We start from the raw sequence: 19369 nt of genomic DNA on the forward strand, positions 1-19369 counted from the left end.
CATAAATCCTCATACTTGGCGCATAGAATCGATTTGGTTGGGCTGATATTCCTAACACCGAAAAATTAATTGTCTGAAGCTCAGATATACCGATTCCGCATACCCCCTCATAGCAAAAGCTCGTGCAGCCCTTGATCAGCTCATAATTTGGACAATCGCATTCCTAGCAGACAATGGGTTGGTGGTGGAACACCTCTTTGAATCCGGAGAAACTCCCGGCACATACTCTTTCTACCCAAACTTCTCCTTCACAAACTCCTTCGCTTGCCCCGACGGAGAACTCTAAGCTCACTCCTTCTGCTCGCCTTAAACCCTCCAGTCGCGATGAACCCGCCGAAGCAGAGCTCCAATCTTTCTTAAGGGGCTTCGAAGATGTGAATAATAATCCACGATCCTCACATTCGCCGCCATCATCATCATCATCATCATCAACAACACTTCCCCCCACCAACCTATCCTCAACAAATACACCTTCTACTCTCTCGCCTTCTTCCACCTCTAATGCAGAAACATCCGAAACACCTTCAAACATATCCCCTGAATTTCTCTATCCAACAACCATGTCCTGCCGATCTGCGTTCGATTACGCTTTCTTCTGCCAGTCGTTTGGTGGTCAGTGGGTCAACGTATACCGGTACGGCGAGCTGCGCTCTTGTAGCGAGCACTGGTCTGATTTCTGGTTTTGCATGCGTACCCGCTCGTACCCTGATGAGGAGAAAGCAAAAATGATAGCTGACCGCTACCGAAAGAAAGCTGTCAAGTATAAGACTGGCCCCAGTAGCGAGGATGTATGGGATGTCAGGACGGAGCCCGTGAGGGATGCATTTCAAGGGGACCTGAGAGCGGTGGAACAGGAAATGATGAAAGCTGCTATGGAAAGGGAGAAGGCTGCAAAGGAGCTTTGAGAATGTTTTATATTGGTGTGGTTCGCATGATGGGATTTAAGTTTTTCTAGACAGAATGATCGAGATTTTATGTTGATGGATGGTGTGCTGTATAATATTTATTTTTGATCTATTTATATTTCCCTTTTGCTTTTTCCGAGAACGTAATAGAACCCTTCACAGTATACCCATCGGTGTCAGGAGACTAGTTTAGCAGCTTGTGAATCTTTGCACCCGTTATAATCTTCAAATTTAGGGCATAGCTTTGCCTCTCCTCGCTTTCCTGTCTCCCGGGAAGCCTAGCAGGATTTTGGGCTCATGTTCTGTCTATATGAACGCCCAATATCAAGGCTTACGTTCTGGATTGGTGTCAACTACTGAGTTCGAACCCTTAAAACTGAGTGCCAACTCTAGAAACAGTATAGAAGGGAACTCTTTAACATCGGACTATGCGCTTGCTGGGAAAAAGAGCTGATCACAAACAAATATTAACGAAATGAAATAAATATAGACCTTTAGCGCTGCCTAACAATAGTTGCCTGGAACAAAGAATTATAAAATCAATAACTTTTAAAATTGGAAGCTGAAAGCAATGTTGTAAATGACATAAAGAGATAGAATAACGTGAAAGAGATTGAAATAAAGCCATGCGGAATCCAAAGCTAACCATCCACAGCTACCAGTAGATCCTGTTATTTATTAACAAAACCATGGTGCCATGAAAGAGCCAGCCAGTCCCCTGTGTGTACAATAAAATAAAACGAAACCCCACAGTCTCTGAAACTAAACGTTATCCAAGGGCATGCGCCGATAAATGGTTTGGTAAGACAATTCGCCTCCGGCTCTGAATCGATGCTTTGCAGAAATTCCCGAACGAAAACTTCCAGGGTTGAATAGACTCAAAAACCGCTACAAAAAGGGACACATCAAAAGAAAATCTGAAAAAGAGAAATGTGGATTCAAAGATGCAAAACAAAATATGAAAGTTATGACACAAGCAAAATTCCGTCCACGACCTGTAAAAGACGTTGAACGATTGAATTGAGGTCACAAATGCCACCAGAAGGAAGAAAATTCAAAACGAAATAACGCAGTAATGGGATACAAATGCTCATGATAAAAAAACATGGAAAGGTGGCGGGTATATTCGGCATTTCAATAAATAGCAAAAAAATAAAATGTAAAATAAAATAAATAAAAAGAAATAAAGTCGCGTCCGCTCATAGAGAAGATAAAATGTACATTTGGTGGGAGACTTGACGGCTCGAGAGCATCTAAAACGCCATTAAAGACCCCGACAAGGAGGATAAGGAAGTTAGATAAACCCAGAGAGTGTAGCTCACTACTGACCCCAGCTCTACGCGCCGACGGCCTGCGCCTGCACAGCAGGGACAGCGTCAATTGCAGGGCGGCGAACAATTCCCCCAGTTACAGGAAGCTGAGAACTCGTACCGATAAGGTATGAGTCGACTTCACGGGCAGCTTGACGGCCCTCATTAATACCCCTGAAAATATGTGAGCTAAAAACCCTCCTTTGAAAAAAATAGAAAATGGAATGAAGACGTACCAGACGATCAGAGACTGTCCACGTCTACAATCACCAGCTGCGAAAACGCCTGGGACATTAGTCGAATATTGACCGGGAGGCGTCTTGACGTTCTTCCGAGCATCCTTCTCGATCCCATCTCCAAGAAGCCTATCCTCAGGTCCCAAAAAGCCCATGGAGAGCAGAACGAGGTCTGCTGGGAAGAACTGCTCGCTCCCCTCCACCGTCTTCATGTCCCAGCCACCAGAGGCACTCTTAGTCCACTCGACCCGGGTGGTGTTGATTCCTTTAACAACACCGTTCTCACCGACAAATTCCTTCGACATCACACAATATTCACGAGGATCTTTTCCCATATGAGTCTTCACCTCAGTGTGACCGTAGTCGACGCGGTAGATACGTGGCCATTGGGGCCATGGGTTGTCACGAGCCCTCTCTGGAGGAGGCTGAGGTAGCAATTCGAAGTTGGTCACTGACTTGGCACCGTGTCGGACTGAGGTACCAATACAATCATTACCTGTATCACCGCCGCCAATGACAATGACGTGTTTATCTTTGGCAGAGATGTATTGACCATCAGATAACTCGGAGTCCAGCAGGGATTTGGTGTTCCGGTGAAGGAATTCCATAGCTAAATGAATGCCGCCAAGCTCACGGCCGGGTATCTTCAAGTCTCTTGCAACTGTAGCTCCAGTGGCTATCACGACAGCATCGTTCCTGGCACGTATTTCCTGCAGAGAAATATCCTCCCCTGGTCCTACAGCTGTGCTGGCAACAAATTTGACGCCTTCATCCGCCATAAAATCAACGCGCCTCTGAACGATCTTCTTGTCGAGTTTCATATTTGGAATACCATACATCAGCAAGCCGCCAATGCGATCGGCACGTTCATAAACGGTGACGCTGTGCCCTACGTGGTTGAGCTGATCCGCTGCAGCAAGTCCGGCGGGGCCTGAGCCTATAATTGCAACGGTCTTGCCAGAACGACTTGGTGGAGGAGTGGGAATTATCCAACCCATCTCAAAACCTCTGTCAATGATTGCACACTCGATACTCTTGATACCAACAGGGTCCTCATTAATTCCAAGAACGCAGGCACCCTCGCAAGGAGCTGGGCACACACGTCCTGTGAACTCAGGGAAGTTATTTGTCATAAGCAATCGGTTAAGAGCATCCCGCCACTGATTCTGAAAGACAAGTTCATTCCATTTGGGGATAATGTTTGAAATGGGACATCCAGTATCAGATTGGCAGAAAGGAACACCACAATCCATGCAACGAGCAGACTGGTACTTCAATTCATCTTCAGTCAGTCGTGTGCTCAGCTCAGCCCAGTCACGAGTTCGAGTTTTTGCGTTGCGATATTTTTCGCTACGCCGCTGGTACTTCATGAAGCCTTTGGTCTTGTCGAGGATCAGGGCATTTCGCTTTTTCTCTGTCTTCCAGTCGCTGATACTGTCTTCAATATCCAGAATATCACTTTTCTTGGGCTCGTCACGATGCTCATGGACTTTCTGGGAGGTTTTCTTTGCAGGATTTCCGGACGATATGGGAAGACTGAATTCAGCCTTCTTGGAAGCGGCAGTTTTGGCTGCTTCGTCCTCCAATACTCGCTTATAATCGGTGGGCAAGACCTTGACGAAATGGGGAAGTGCTCTAGTGAAATCAAGAAGGATACGAGCAGCCAGTTCTGAGCCCGTATAGTGGTGGTGATCCTCAATGAGGCCTCGTAGGAAGGCAACCTCTGTTGGGTCTTCAACCCCAGAAACTTCCACCATTTCCGTGTTGATCTTAGAATGGAAATCCTGATTCACATCGAGGACATAGGCGATACCACCAGACATTCCCGCTGCGAAGTTTCGACCAGTGGACCCAAGAATAAGGACACGTCCTCCAGTCATGTACTCACAACCGTGATCACCGACTCCTTCTACTACTGCAGTAGCACCGGAGTTACGCACAGCAAATCGCTCAGCTGCTACACCACGGAAATAGCAGTGACCAAGTGTGGCACCGTATAGGCAAACGTTTCCGACAATAATGTTTTCCTCGGCCTTGAAAACAGCGCTGCGTGGTGGGTAAACGATCAAACGGCCTCCGGACAATCCTTTACCAACATAATCATTGGCATCGCCCTCCAGCTCCAGGGTCACACCAGGCGCAAGGAATGCACCAAAGGACTGACCAGCGGATCCTTTGATGTTTGCATGGATTGTGTCTTGAGGGAGACCAGCCTCTCCGTACCGACGACTAATCTGGTATGAAAGAGTAGCACCCAACGCGCGGTCAGTGTTAACAATATCGCACTCAATGCGACATGGCAAGCCCTTTTCTAGAGCCAGTTCAGACTCAGCAATGAGCTTATTATCCAGACGAACATGGAGGCGGTGGTCTTGCTTGCGAACGTTGTAGGTCGCTACGCCAGGTCGAAGAGAATGGGCGGGGGTGAGAATGAGAGAGAGGTCAATATTCTCCATTTTGGATGAGGGGAGATCATCTCGCATTTTCAACAGGTCAGCTCGACCCACCATCTCGTTGATAGTTCGGATGCCTAATTTGGCCATGATCGCTCGTAGTTCGTTCGCGATGTAGTAGAAGAAGTTGATAACATGCTCAGGGGTACCCTGAAACTTCTGCCGGAGGACAGGATCCTGAGTTGCAATTCCAACAGGGCAAGTACTATATTGATAAAGAGGGTTAGCCATGAAAATATTCCAACTGTTGAAACAAAATAAGAACATCTTGAATCTCGCACTACTTCTATGACGGGTTGTTCTGGAAAAAGTAACCCAAGCAAGGATAAAATAGGGGGAGAGCAGGGAAATTCTTACTTAAGATGGCATTTCCTCATCATAATACAGCCCATGGCAATGAGAGGAGTTGTTGCGAAACCCCATTCCTCTGCTCCCAGTAAACAAGCTATAGCCACATCCCTGCCGGTTCGAAGTTGACCATCAGTCTGAACGATAACACGGCCACGAAGATCATTAAGAACTAGCGTCTGGTGAGTCTCTGCTAGACCTAGTTCCCACGGAAGCCCAGCGTATTTTATTCCGGTCCATCGAGAAGCTCCAGTGCCTCCATCGTGACCTGAGATCAAAATATGATCCGCCTTGGCCTTAGCTACTCCTGACGCAACAATACCGACGCCAACTTCAGAAACAAGCTTGACGGAAACACGAGATCGTGGGTTTGAACATTTCAGATCATAGATGAGCTGTTTCAGATCTTCAATTGAGTAAATATCGTGATGCGGTGGTGGCGAAATGAGGCCGACGCCAGGAGTGGAGTGGCGCGTCTTGCCAATCTCGGCAGATACTTTGTGACCAGGAAGCTCTCCTCCCTCACCAGGCTTGGCTCCCTGAGCCATTTTGATTTGAAGCTCATCAGCATCCGCAAGATAATTCGATGTGACACCGAATCGACCAGAAGCAATCTGCTTGATGGCAGATCTCATGGTGTCGCCATTCTCCATAAGCTTGCTACGTGCTGCATCTTCACCGCCCTCACCAGTATTGGACTTTCCTCCGAGTCTGTTCATCGCAATAGCAAGAGTGGAGTGAGACTCCATTGAAATGGAGCCATAAGACATAGCACCGGTCACGAAACGGCGAACAATCTCAGTCCAAGGCTCTACTTGATCGATTGGGACAGGAATACGTTGTTCGAAATCAAAATCAAGTAATCCACGGAGTGTACAATTCTTGATTTGCTCATGTTCCGAGCGGGCATATGCTTCATATGATTTGTCATTCTTGGTTCGCACGGCATCCTGGATGTTGGCAATGCTAACAGGATCATTGATATGAGGTTCGCCGCCATCGCGCCAGTGATATTCACCTGATTCCGTCAAGCCGGGGATCTCCGTGATGTGTCGCGATGGGAAACCCTTCTCGTGGAAGGCGAATGCATCCTCCGCGATCTGCTCAAACGTCATACCTCTTATCCTACTAGCGGTACCAGCAAAACAGCGGTCAATTACGCTGTCGTCAATTCCTAGGGCTTCAAATATCTGAGCGCCCTTATAACTTTGAAGAGTCGAGATGCCCATTTTGCTCATTACTTTGAGGATACCACCATCAACCGAGGCCTTGTAGTTTTCGATAATTTTCTCGTCAGAGAGTTTTTTGCGGAATAAGTTTTCACGGTTCATCTTCAGGATACATTCCAGAGCTAGGTAAGGGCAGATACCATCAGCACCATAACCGAGCAGGACGCACATGTGGTGGACTTCGCGAGCCTCTGCAGTTTCGACGATGATGGCCGCCAGCGATCGCCACTTGTTGCGAACGAGATGATGGTGAACAAGACCAGTGGCAAGTAGAGAAGAGACGGGTACTCGATTGGCGGAGGTGGCCCTATCAGAAAGGATAAGAACCTTATCGCCATTCTCGATACCCTCAGTTGCAGCGTTGCAAATATCATCCAGAGCATCTAAATAACCTTCAACTCCCTTTTCTTTCTCAAACGTAATATCGATTGTTTTAACAGGCCAGTCCTGGTGAATAACCGTCATATTTTTGATCGCGTTGAACTCGCTTAGGGACAGAATCGGAGATTTAAGGAGTAGACGATGGCACTGTGAAGAATCCATCTCGAGGAGATTCCCTTGTGGGCCAACGTAACATTCTAGAGACATGACAATTGCTTCCCGGATGGGATCAATTGGGGGATTGGTAACCTGCGCGAAAAGCTGACGGAAATATTCATATAGAAGTCGAGGTTGCTGGGCTAGGCATGCAAGAGGGGCATCGTTACCCATAGATCCGAGAGCTTCCTTCGAATCCGCAGCCATGGGTCCCAAAATGAGACTTACTTGCTCATAGGAATAGCCAAATGCCTTGAGTCGCACATCACCCTGGACTGTCGCATCATCCAAGGTGTAAGACAGGTTAAGTTTCTGCTCCTCCAGGCTCTTTTGGATCCTTGGAAGTCGGATTAATTGGCTATCGACCCATGATCTGAAATCCTGGCGACTAGCGACAGTAGATTTCAACTCCGTGTCGTCAATGATCCTTCCAGCGATGGTGTCGACCAGCAGCATTTTTCCAGGCTGGAGACGCCCTTTTTCAATGATGCGCTCAGGCTCAAATGGAATTGTGCCAACTTCGGATGCGCAAATGATACGATCGTCGTCCGTGATATAGTATCGGCAAGGTCGCAGGCCATTGCGATCCAAGTTAGCACCACAGTAACGTCCGTCGGAGAATGTGAAGAGCGCGGGGCCATCCCATGGCTCCATCTGGCAAGCTGCCCACTCGTAGAAAGCAGCCTTGGCAGGGTCCATGGCAGCGTTGTCTTGCCACGCCTCGGGAACCATCAACATGACAGCTTCTGGCAAAGACAGAACTCCATTGATAGTGAGCAATTCAAGCACGTTGTCAAAGGCGGCAGAGTCGGAGCCACCATCCTCAACTATCGGGTAGAGGTAGTCTAGGTCATCCCCAAAAATATGAGATCGTAGCACTCCTTCTCTTGCCCTCATCCAATTCTTGTTACCGCGCAAAGTATTGATTTCACCGTTGTGTGCAGCCCAGCGGAGGGGTTGAGCGCGGTCCCAGGAGGGGAAAGTGTTTGTAGAAAATCGGGAGTGTACCAACGCAAAGTGGCCTTCGTAGTCAACGGAGACCAGATCATGGTAGTACTCGTAGACCTGAACAGGAGCCAATTGGCCTTTGTAGACGATGTTTCGGTTGCTGAGGGAACAGAGATAGAACCAATTAGCAAGGCCTAGGACATGGGTTGCTCGTTTCCGCAGGACATAGAGCTGGCGTTCAAAGGTACGCTCGTCGAAATTCTGCGGATCCGTGGTCTCAGGCTTATTCCCATTGCCATAGGCGGATTGGAGCACAAGAAACGGCTGCATGATGATGGGCTCGCGAGACAGCGCAGCAGGACCAAGCAAGGTGGAATCGCGGGGGACATCGCGCCAACCCAGCACTCGCAGATGCAATTCTTTCGCCAGCTCTTCAAACGTAGCTATGGATTCTTTTAGTGTTTCAGGGTCGGGCTTGAAGAACAGGTTACCCGTGGCGTACTGGCCCATTGGAGGGAAGTGCTCACAAAGAACTGTGTGGGATGCTGGTCATTACTCCGGCGCCATCACATCTCTGCATCAGACCGACTGCACCACGATGGGTCATGTTGCAGAGGAGGTTCCGGGCTAGGCAAAGAGAGAAAGAGAGAAAAAAAAAAAAAAAAAAAGACACGTTAGGACCATTTCGCCATTTACATCAAAAGGAATGTGGTCGTCGAGGTACTTACCATCGCTAACAATTTTGTGACTCGCCTTCCCCTTGATATGGCTTGTCCAGACAGTCAGTATTGATATTATCCGAACAGAAAAGAAGAGAACATGCAACTCACGCCGTGAAGCCTACACCGCAAGCATCCTTCTCCAGCTCAGGGTTATAGAGACCTTGCCGAAGGGGCAAGGTCTCTGCCCAGCCATATCCCTTCTCCGGCTTGTACTCCGAATACTCGTGCGGCTGTTGCTCTTCGATGTTTTGACCACAGATTTGTTCCAAGAAACCCATTCTTCCGTCGGTGACCGACAGAGAATGCTTAGCAGTGGGTTTAAGAAATATTCCAAGATGATCTGGGGTTTACGTTGTTAAGCAGGTTAACAGAGGGATCTATTCCGGAATATCTTTCTGATTCTATCCTGTCCCTTGGGATAGATTCGAGATTCGCTCCTTTTTACTTTCTAGAAATGCGTCCAAGAAATAAGAGAGGGAAGAGAGAGCACGGTTAGGTTGTCTGATCGATATCGTCACAGGCCAGCGAATAAATCACACTGATTTTGCACAGGTGATGGGTTGGTGATGTCAATTGTGTGACGGCTATCCGGGGCGTTGGGTCGAAGATGGGAAGATGGTGTAAGGAAAGAGAAGAAGAAGGGGAAGGAAGAGAAGAAAGATGAAGGAGGAGAAGAAGGAGACGAAGAGACGAAACTTGAAATCAGCCACCGGGTTAAGGAGGGGTGAAGCCGCGCGGAAATATAAAAAGAAGTAAATATCAATGAGATGTGGAGTGTGGATTCCGATCAACATCCATGGATTGATTCCCAGTGGCAAAAAGTATTACTCTAGCGGAATGGAACGAGCCAGCCAAATGGACAAACGTCCGGCAATTATTATTGTCCACGGTAAACTGGGCAAGAGCATTACGTTCCCCGTCAATCTTCGGGTGTGAGCAATTCTTCGTTGTGTGGATATTTGTTACATCTTTCCAAGGCCCGGTTCTACGGTCCACTACTAACAAAAAAAACTCTTAGATGCGGAGAGGGAACAGATGACAAACTATGCCATCGTGCTAGGCTCGCGAGAATAATTACCAACAAGGAGAGGGAATCGGAATGTCGGAGATTTACCGAACCTGGTAAAAAGGCCATCTCACTACCCCTCCGCGGATTTCTTCACTATTACCTATGATAACTTCCCTCCTTCGGGCGAGACAGCAATCAAGATGATGGAGATGATGTGGGTTGAATTATTATGAGAGAAAGATATTTGTCGAAGCTTTGTCCACTCTAATCAGAGCGATAAGGAACACGACCCGCCAATCAGCAACCTGACATTTTGCGACATGGAGCCGAAAGCTCTGCGAGCCACAAACCTAGTCGATCAGATCTGCCCAAAACCTTGGCTCGCATGGGTGGGAGCAAACTTGGGAATGCATGCCAGCCAGCCAGCCAGCCAGCCAGCCAGCCAGCCAGCCTTGGACAAGCAACCTCTAAATAGGCCCCCCGACAACGGAGCCCCCCGCAGTAAGGTTGCCAGAGAACCAAGGGGGGTTGGAGCAAGCAACTTGCTTGGCAACCATCATATGCTTTTTTAAAATATGAACACTCATACTTGTGGTAGACAGCCAGGGAGAGCGCTCTAACTGGTAAAACCCAGAAGGTTATTGAACAAACAGCCTTGACAAAATTTTCCCTAGCTTAGGGTTAGTTTAAAAAAAAAAAAAAAAAAAAAAACGTTGCAGCACACCAAGCGAGGAAAAAGGCATATATTCAAACCATTCAACATACCGAGAGCGCATGGAGGGAGGTAACTGTGCAGAATCGAGCCAAGGTTTGTCGGCATGCCACACAGTAACAACGCCGGGACAGGGGGTGACGGTCCCCCGGAAGGGAGTGGGAAGTTTCCACCCCCCAGCTGGGCACCTTGACGGAAGAATCACGCATTTACCCGAAGGTGAAAACTCTGGTCTGGCCAGACAGCAGGGAGAGGAAAAAAGAGACAAGAAAAGAAAAATCATCTGTCGAATGATAAGCCGGAACCAAACTGCCACTGGTAATAGGCGGGATGGACATTATCGTTATTACGTACATATTTGTCACCAAGAGCATGTGAATCCAGTCTAGGGGAACAGCAGAGGATTGATGGTGTTTGGGAGTAAGAAATTTGCATCTCTTGAGTTGCAGAAATAATTCGATGAACACAAATCTGATAATAGTTTTAAAAAGTATCTGAATAAAATGAAACTCGAGGTTCCAAGTAACAGAAAACAGTGACACGCAAACTGTTTTCGCCTACGAAATATTTAGCAAAAACCTTCAACGAGCGAACCAGCTCTTTTCAATTAATTCAAGCCCACAAAGGCGGCGGAGAGGTAGGGTTTCCTCGAAGAGCTCAAAATCACTTTGCTGCTGCAACGAGAGAACGGGAGCTATGATCACATTTATGCACGTCCTCAAGCAACACGCCACATTCACATTCCCCTCTCCCTTGGGCAATCCGATTGATCCAGAACAATGATGCCAAAAGGAGGAAAGGCGAAAAGAAAAGAAAACCTATTACCCCAGGCATTGCCCGCCATCGCGTCTGCCATAAAGGTGCACCTTTGCAACAGGCCGTGTCCGGCGTCTCGCATTTTGCATGTCATGCATGTCATGCAGGTCCGGGTCTCCATGCACCCCATGCTTGGGCAAACCTCCCTTGGTAGAATGGGGGGTGGGGGGTGGCCCCTGGGGGGATGGCCCCCCCCCCCCGCGCCCCGCCCCCCGCCTTATTATTTCTCAGGTTAACGAGCTTAACATATATATTTATTTATTTAAAATGCTGCGCTATCACAAGAAGAAATAAATACTGTTGTTTGACGGCTGTCCTTTCTAGAATCTTCCGGTGGAGAAATGCCATTTTATGCCAATTGAGGGATATCCGGGAATGAAATGGCCAACCGTGAGCGGAAGGACTGCTATGTTTCCCGGCCGACACGGGATGCGACTATTCGCAAAAGGCACCAAGCTGATTGATATCCTTGAATGAACCTCGGTTAAGGCGTCGTTCAACAGTTCCGATGAAGGTATGAACCCCCCTATTGTTAAAAGGTTAGCCTTGTGGTATCCATCCGTGCCACGATGACCCAACAACAGCGCATCCTCTATGTCAGATCTGCGAATATAAAACGGAACGAGATGGAACCCGGAATATCTCTGGGGGATAATTAAGAAAAGAATCTCCACCGCCAAGAGTCGGCTCAAGTCTTCGTTGTGGTGGAGGAGCAAATCTATAAAACAGATGCCTGGCTCCCGTTGATCCGATGTCGGCGTGGAATGGCGACTGAATCATGGATGAATGGGATGTGGTTTGGCTTTGTTGACCAATTCGCAGGTTCATCAAAAGTAAAATGAGCATCTTTAATAATACTTGGCATGCACCTATCCTTCCTGCACCGAGAAGGATCCGTCTTCCAAAATATCCATATGTGGAATGGAAACATCACCAGAAGATTTCTTCTTCCTTACGTCGCGCCAGATCTGGCGTGCTTCCCGCTGCAGCGGGATCTCTTCACGGCAATACTGAGCTCTCCAGAACCTTCTTGGCCCGTCTAGTCGCACTTGGGCCTGCATCCCTTTACCACCAATTATGATCCAGGGGTTCAGATCTGTCCTCCAGGCCCCTACTTCCCCTCAATCTTCTCAGTCTTCTCTCTGAAGTAAAATATTACTATTCCGTACGACAACGGACTTACACACAGCATATATCTGCGTCTGTACACCATCGGGCGCAGACCTCCGCCTCTTATTTTACAACCTTGGCTTCCCCCCCTCCTTCCACCTCCTCCCCCCTCCCGGGCAACCAAGATCGGAATCTCAGCACCACTGTCAAGCAGGGGATCCAAAGCCAAGGAAAGCAGCACGAGTGGAGAAAGGGAATTACCAACCGTTCTCCGCCATGCCTTGTGCCAACAGATCTGCACACAGCCGGCAACCAAGAGGTGGGGAAAGCATCAACAGCTGCCGACGGGTGCTCTTCACGTCCTCCGGCAGTGCTAGGATGGTCAGGTTTATTAAAATTAAAATTGTCTGCAACGATGAGATATCTTCTTGGCAATAGGTTCTTTTCGCAGATTCCAGGGGGGGGCTAATAAATAAATGAGATCCGTAGTGATAGGGGTTTGATTGATATATAGCCATCACTGTCAACCTGTCCAAGCTCTGGAATACTTACCCCTCCCTTCTTTCGCCTCCTCTCGCCGTATGCTTTTTGAGGATACGTATCTCAAATAAATAAATAAAAATAATATAATATATATATATATATATATATTTGGCACGATTGTATCCGCGGGCTTATAATTTTATACCCACTCGTCAGGCCAAACAGTAGTTATATTCATTATTCAGTGACAGCCAAAAATAAATAATAATCTAATTATAAAATAGCAAAACCACCTAGGGCCTTGGGGCCACTCTTATCTCGGGCCAATTCAAAGCAATTTTGTCAAAAAAATTTTTACAGTAAACTAGGCTTTTAAATCTACTCAAATTGTCCAATCCACCCAGCAAACCACCCCGTCTCCCTACCAGTTGACAAATAGCAACCGAAACTAGCTGCTACATTTTTCTACGTGTCCAACCTCTGCCGTTCTCATATTTTATTTTAATATTTTTTTTTTGTGCCTAAGATCCATGTTAAGCCTGGTAGTTACGTGTGCCCCGGTTGCATCACTAACTATTATTATTAACTAGTCGCTAGTATCATGCAGATTGGGGTCCCCAACCAACCAACCGGCTGCCTGCACTGTCATCCCGACATTTCCCATTTCTTCCAGCATCCCGCGCCCGCCAGTCACAAAAGGAACCACAAATGGGTTGGTCGGGAGTTCTCGGAGCTCAAGAAATATCATTCCAACCAGTTGCCTGTTTATTAATCCGTTATGTAGCAAACTCCGCGATATATTCTCCACAGAGATATACAAACAACGAAGTGCTTTCGGAGACTACTAGTGCGAGGCCTAGCTGGAAATGATCGGCTGGGTGAGTGTTTGGAACGGGGCAAACTTATGGCCAATAGCTAAAACTGCCCCGGGCATGGGACGTGAATGATAAAAAAGAGAATCGACAAACTATTGGAGGAAAGGGGGAAGCAAATAGCTGGGTTAACTCCACGTACTTTTTTTCACCTTGACTGATTGAGGAGTTGTTATTAGGACAGTTGCATTGATTGCGTAAAACATTGGTACATCCATGTTAGTAACTGCCCCGACACCACTGCGATTATATTCCTACTTGGAATAAGAACTCCCGGAAAGTTGGAATTTGGATGTGACCGATTCCCTCTCCGCCAAACTTCCCGCCGCGTAGGGGGTTTCGCTCATCTCCTTTTCCGGGTTGGGCTTCGTAATGTATCTGGCAGATCTTCCTTCCCATTCAAGAGAAACGCCAAACAACGAGTCGAGCATAGGTGTTAAAACGGTGTTAAAACTTACAAACGCACAGACAGCCCGCCTTCCCTTTCAACTTCCCCTTCCACCCATCTCTCTCTCCGACATCCAAACCCGGATCCCTATCCATCCCCCTACTTCTCCCCCATATCAACTAAACCCGAGCCCGAACCAGAGCCCGCCTCATCCACGGGGTGCACATGGATGTGGACAGACGGTGCTTCCTCCCCCAGCCCCTGAGGAGGCCAGATGTAGCAGATTCCCGTCATAGTGACAAAGCTGATAGCCAGGCCAGCGAAGAAGGTTAAATTAAAGAGTTTGATCCAACCTGCCAGATTAGGGTGTGTGGTATTGTTGACAGAAGCGATGAGTCCCGCTTTTGTGGTTTGACGGCGTTACGGTCGGTGTGTTAGCCGACAAGTATAGATATGGATATTCTGCACAAGATAACAGTTGATGCGCAATATAAAGAGGTAATAAAAGGAGGTAGGTAAAAGATAAAGAGTAAGAAGCAATATATGTAGATTTAAAAGGTGTATGCGTGACGCGATCCATTGAGGAATAGGGGGGAATGTTGTCTGAGCTAAGAAATATTGTGATAAAAACTCACGAAACAATGGCCACATGCCGGCTACAAACGCGACGGGAGCACGCCAGTTGACACCGTGCCAATACCAGTATATGCCATTTGCATCTCCCGTGTAGAGATCGTTTAACTTAAGTTTATGCCGTCGTATCAGATGGTAATCGGCTAGCATGATACCGCTGGTTTATATTGAAATGCTCAGATTAGATTCAGCGATTGTTATGTTGTCAACAGGGGTATGAGAGACATCACGGACGTCATGGGAGCCATAAAGATGCCGAAGCTTGACAGCACAGATAGGAATTTCGTGGAATTCGCGAGGAGTTGCCAGGGCCTGGAATATGAAGTTCATTTATATAAATTGGTCATTCGCTGGAAGGGCGCTGAAAGTGCTTGTCTTTGCACTGATAGCACACAAGGTGGAATTCTTTTCAAATATACATACTGAGAACAAAATCCAAATAAAGCCATTATATAGCTTCCACGGATGATATTGATATACTTCGGGCAAAGGCCCGCCATATCCATCCCTACTGAAACTGAATTCAGGACAACAGATATCTGCAAAAATAACAATCATGACCAAGCAGAACATCCCAAACGTTAGAGAACTACCTTTTAAAAAGGGCAAATATATATATATATATATATATATGTATATATTTAACTCACCGCAAGCTGCGTCGCAACCATCCCCACCGACGCAAAAAACACCCCCACCCTCGCCCGCGGACTCGAATCGTACTCCTCCTGTATAGCTGTAAGCAAATATATAGGATTCCACACAATCTCGCGGAGCAAATCGTTCGCAGCACTCGTCACGATGATGCCCAACAACGCAGTCACCACAATCGTAACTGGTGCAGCTACGAGCTGCGAAAGCGTGGGCGCCATGGACCGATTGGCGTATCTAGTCCAGTCGGATTGGCCCAGGGTTCCAGCACCCCATCCTCCTAGGATAGCACTGATGCCATAGAGCATTCCCCAGCCGACAGATGGGGTGCTGGCGGGTTTGCGGAACATGGATCCTGCACCGCCTGCGTTTCTGACGGCCCTGTGATGCGTCAAGAAAGGAAAGGAGAGGGGTGACAGCTATTTTAAGAGGGCTAAAAGCGGTAGAATTTACCATATTAATAGCCCAATGCAGGACGACGCGAACAAGGCAAACGAAATCGCGAACGGCCTCTGCAAGCGCTCGGGAGGGATGAGAACAAGTGGTATGAAGGCCGCGTACCAGACGATCATGCCGATAAAGTCATTGGTTGCCAGATGGGAATTCTCTGCGAAGAAGTTTTTCATGTGTGCGAATCCTAGATATCAACCAGTGTGCAACTCAATCTCATCAGATATATGATCGAGAAGTCCCGTGGAAAGCCCTAGTAAAACCTGCCTACCCGGGATAACCGCCCCGATGAGGACTCGAGTTACTTGCCCACCCCTGAGATAAACAAGCATAGAGGGGGTAATGGTCAGTTCAACGACTCCATCCACTACATAACAGAAGACAATATTCAGGGGGATGAAAAGAACTACATGCCAGTAGGACTGTATGCCAAACCACATCGATCCGACAAAAGCTCGCATAACAACCGGGACTGTAACCCAACAAGAAAGAAAAACGGAAATTAGTCCTGGCCTAAATATATTCCAAGAATGTAAACCAGAAAGCAACAGGGAGTTTCTCACAATATGATCCCCTCATGCCCCATGAAAACCGTGACGCAACCGTGAATCCGATATGATGACGTTCTCCCATCCAGCCACAGGCCACCGCGAGGATTCCCGTAATCATGCCGCCGGAAACCTGATAGAGACGTTAATATCGTGGATAATCGAGTATGAGAATCTCCCATACCATGGTGGAAATAATTCATAGAAATAAGAGGAGAGAGGAAAAAAAAAAAAAAAAAAAAAACTCTATGCAGCCAAAAGGGCAGCATTATAAACACTAAACCAACCCACCACACATCCAATGGCCTGCTGTGGACTAAGGCCAAAAGCAAGCAACGTACTTCCAATCGTCCACGCGGAAATGCATGAGCCTGATACCGTCCAGTATCCTGATAGTCCATTGCAGCGATTAGGATATCTCTTGTCCATGGGGAGAGCTGCAGTACGCATCACCGTCACCGTAAAATACAAACACATGAGAAAAGCGAATACCGAAATACCCCCAGATTCCCCATGTTCTCCTCTCTGGAGGAATCGGAATCAGATCACGGTTGCACCAGGTGGTATTTTCATAATAGGCGTTTTCGTCAATTGGACTTTGTTTCTCTCCGTTTACTGCTCAGCGAGAGGTTCCTTTCATGAATTGGGGGGGGAAGGAAGATGGGAGATGGATAGTGTCCTTACACAACCACCCGTCTTTTCAATTCTTCCCAATCGAACCGCATATTGGCTTGGTTGTGGCTCGATATGTTTTGGCAAAAGATAGACAGCTCGCCAGTGCTTGATTATCAAAACAAACCCCAGGGGAATCGAAATCTGCTATTCCGCGCAACACAGGAGACGAGGCTTGCATCAAGCACCAAAACAAAATGAAAAAAAAAGAGAGAAAAGAAACGGAGCAAAAGGACGGAAGAATATGTTAAAATCGGAACCAGAGAGAGCATCAACCAGCCAAACACTCTACACAGCGAGGAGAAGTTCAGCTGGTTAATATGTCCTTTTATCTCTCTTTTTTAACGTTTGCCATTGGCAGAGAGAATGAGCACGTCGTAGCATTGATCCATCGATGACAATCTTTTGCCAATTTTGGCCCTCCCCCCGGGGAGTTTGTGAGGCGCGTCGTACACGGCTGAGCCATGCTAGAGCTCGTATATTATATTATATTATATATATATATATATATATATATATATATATTTTCATAGTTGCATAAGTGTTTTTATATAAACATGGCTCTTTGTCTTTGGAAGCTCTACTGTAGAGATCCTGAAGCTCTGGTGAGTTAAATATCTGGGCACATTCATAACAGATTGGTTCCAGTGACAGTTTGTGATGATGAATCTTAGGGTATGGTGAAAAGGGTGGTAACTAGGGAAAATTACAACGGCAGAAAACGCAAAACTTGGAAGATCCAATCAAACACCTATCTTTAGGTAACTAACTTGATGGTTTATGCGTATTCTTTGGATTGTTAAGGGTGAAGGTGGATCTCCACAAAGCTAGCAGGCAGTATAGCCAGTTAACTATACTTATAACTAGACCGACCTACGTGCAATCCAACTCCCCGAAACTTGAACATGTTGGAGCCTAGGCTTCCTATTATGGACTAGCGCACTGCACAGTATTATATAGCATCCCTGAGATAGGCTAACCAATACAACCACTTTCAGACATCCAACAGGTTATGATTCAGATAGCTTGTTCTTTTTTTTTTGAAGAGCCTTCTGCATACTACTTTTTCTTCTTCTTTTATCTGAGATATAAAATGTCTCATGTGGACTGCATCACTGAATTGCAGCAAGTATTTGATGAAAAATAATTATTTTGAAAGCTTTGATTATAAGTAAAAAATTGAATCAAAAGAAAATAATAGATATCTTTAAGAACACAAACTGCAGAATCATTGCATACCTCTGCAAGCAACAATATAAATAGAGATGAATATAATACATCTACCTCTAGACCTAGAGAAGAAATTGGCTAAAGAGATAAAATGAATACAAATAAAAACAATATGAATATAATGTAAATGATGATAAAATATATGAAAAGATAGAACAGACAGATAGAAATACTTTTATAAAAACTAGAAAGAAACTCAAATTCTTTATTAAATACTACTAAGATTTCTATCAAAATAAAGTTAATAAATTTTGCAAAGATGTAAAAATCAAGTTGAAAGAAAAGCATATAGTTATTCTTACTGAAGTTAATTATCTGAAATGAAAGAGCTCTATTCTTGCAAATGCTTATTTAATTCAAGCAAAAGATACTCTTAACAAATAACAAATAGCATCTTCTATCACAGTTTTTTTAAAAATTGAGCTTTGAAATAAGAAATATAAACTTTTTTATATAAGAATTTTTCAATCTTTAAATATAACTGTATATGACTTTCTGAAATCATTGAATAAAAATCTTTATCTTGCAGCAACTATATAAAAAAATCTTATTTAATATTACACTATATATTATATAAAAGAATATCTTTAAATCACTAAGAAGTTAAAAAATTTACAGCTTAAAAATAATAATTTTCACATCTATCTTACAACTTTTTAAAATATAAAAATAAAACTTATCTTTTTAGATAAAAATTGAGTTGAGAATATCTATCATAATTTATTTATACTAAAACTGAGAGACTAATAATAAAAATTTATTAGATTAAAACTAAATAATTTTTATATCATCAAATAAAGTTCTATTCAGAATTTAAATTTTAATAAATTGATAAATCAATTAACTACTTATATCACTATCACTATAACTCATTTTAACTCATCTGCTATGAATGTCATCATTGAATAATTTGATAAATATCAATATCACTACTGTGAGAATACAGAGTATATTATCAAATACTACTAATTTAAAAACTTAAATCTTACAAGTATTAAATAATAGAAATATAATAAAAAATGTATTAAGATATTAAAAAATAAAAATAAAAATAAGACTAAAATAAAGATAAAAGTAAAAATAAAAATATAAAAAATTTACTTATAA

At 45.3% G+C, this 19369-nt stretch overlaps 6 protein-coding genes across 6 annotated transcripts; 1 reads left to right on the forward strand and 5 right to left on the reverse strand.

Annotated features, from left to right (window-relative positions):
* Window positions 1–173: 173 nt before the first annotated feature.
* PAAG_07997 (hypothetical protein) lies at window positions 174–905 on the forward strand (the record flags this gene model as incomplete). The annotated part of the gene is made up of 1 exon (XM_002790065.1): window positions 174–905. One exon carries the CDS (start codon window positions 174–176, stop codon window positions 903–905), a length of 732 nt encoding a protein of 243 aa, XP_002790111.1.
* Window positions 906–2241: 1336 nt separating this feature from the next.
* PAAG_12483 (hypothetical protein) lies at window positions 2242–8966 on the reverse strand (the record flags this gene model as incomplete). Its single annotated transcript, XM_015847963.1, has 5 exons — window positions 2242–2389; window positions 2452–5109; window positions 5262–8499; window positions 8695–8735; window positions 8797–8966. 5 exons carry the CDS (start codon window positions 8964–8966, stop codon window positions 2242–2244), a joined length of 6255 nt encoding a protein of 2084 aa, XP_015702430.1.
* A 2264-nt stretch (window positions 8967–11230) lies between these two features.
* On the reverse strand, window positions 11231–11573 carry PAAG_08000 (hypothetical protein; the record flags this gene model as incomplete). The annotated part of the gene is made up of 2 exons (XM_015846394.1): window positions 11231–11441; window positions 11524–11573. 2 exons carry the CDS (start codon window positions 11571–11573, stop codon window positions 11231–11233), a joined length of 261 nt encoding a protein of 86 aa, XP_015700829.1.
* Window positions 11574–12094: 521 nt separating this feature from the next.
* PAAG_08001 (hypothetical protein) lies at window positions 12095–12286 on the reverse strand (the record flags this gene model as incomplete). Its single annotated transcript, XM_002790069.2, has 1 exon — window positions 12095–12286. The coding sequence occupies one exon, from the start codon at window positions 12284–12286 to the stop codon at window positions 12095–12097; it is 192 nt and encodes a 63-aa protein (XP_002790115.2).
* Window positions 12287–13404: 1118 nt separating this feature from the next.
* Window positions 13405–14121, reverse strand: PAAG_12484 (hypothetical protein; the record flags this gene model as incomplete). The annotated part of the gene is made up of 3 exons (XM_015847964.1): window positions 13405–13579; window positions 13833–13847; window positions 13949–14121. 3 exons carry the CDS (start codon window positions 14119–14121, stop codon window positions 13405–13407), a joined length of 363 nt encoding a protein of 120 aa, XP_015702431.1.
* A 116-nt stretch (window positions 14122–14237) lies between these two features.
* On the reverse strand, window positions 14238–16761 carry PAAG_12485 (hypothetical protein; the record flags this gene model as incomplete). The annotated part of the gene is made up of 11 exons (XM_015847965.1): window positions 14238–14479; window positions 14714–14868; window positions 14946–15023; window positions 15135–15250; window positions 15362–15743; window positions 15816–15999; window positions 16084–16127; window positions 16172–16179; window positions 16223–16284; window positions 16376–16493; window positions 16702–16761. 11 exons carry the CDS (start codon window positions 16759–16761, stop codon window positions 14238–14240), a joined length of 1449 nt encoding a protein of 482 aa, XP_015702432.1.
* Between the last annotated feature and the right edge of the window lie 2608 nt (window positions 16762–19369).

The sequence above is a fragment of the Paracoccidioides lutzii genome (assembly GCF_000150705.2).
Source record: "Paracoccidioides lutzii Pb01 unplaced genomic scaffold supercont2.28, whole genome shotgun sequence".
Lineage (NCBI taxonomy): Eukaryota > Fungi > Ascomycota > Eurotiomycetes > Onygenales > Ajellomycetaceae > Paracoccidioides > Paracoccidioides lutzii.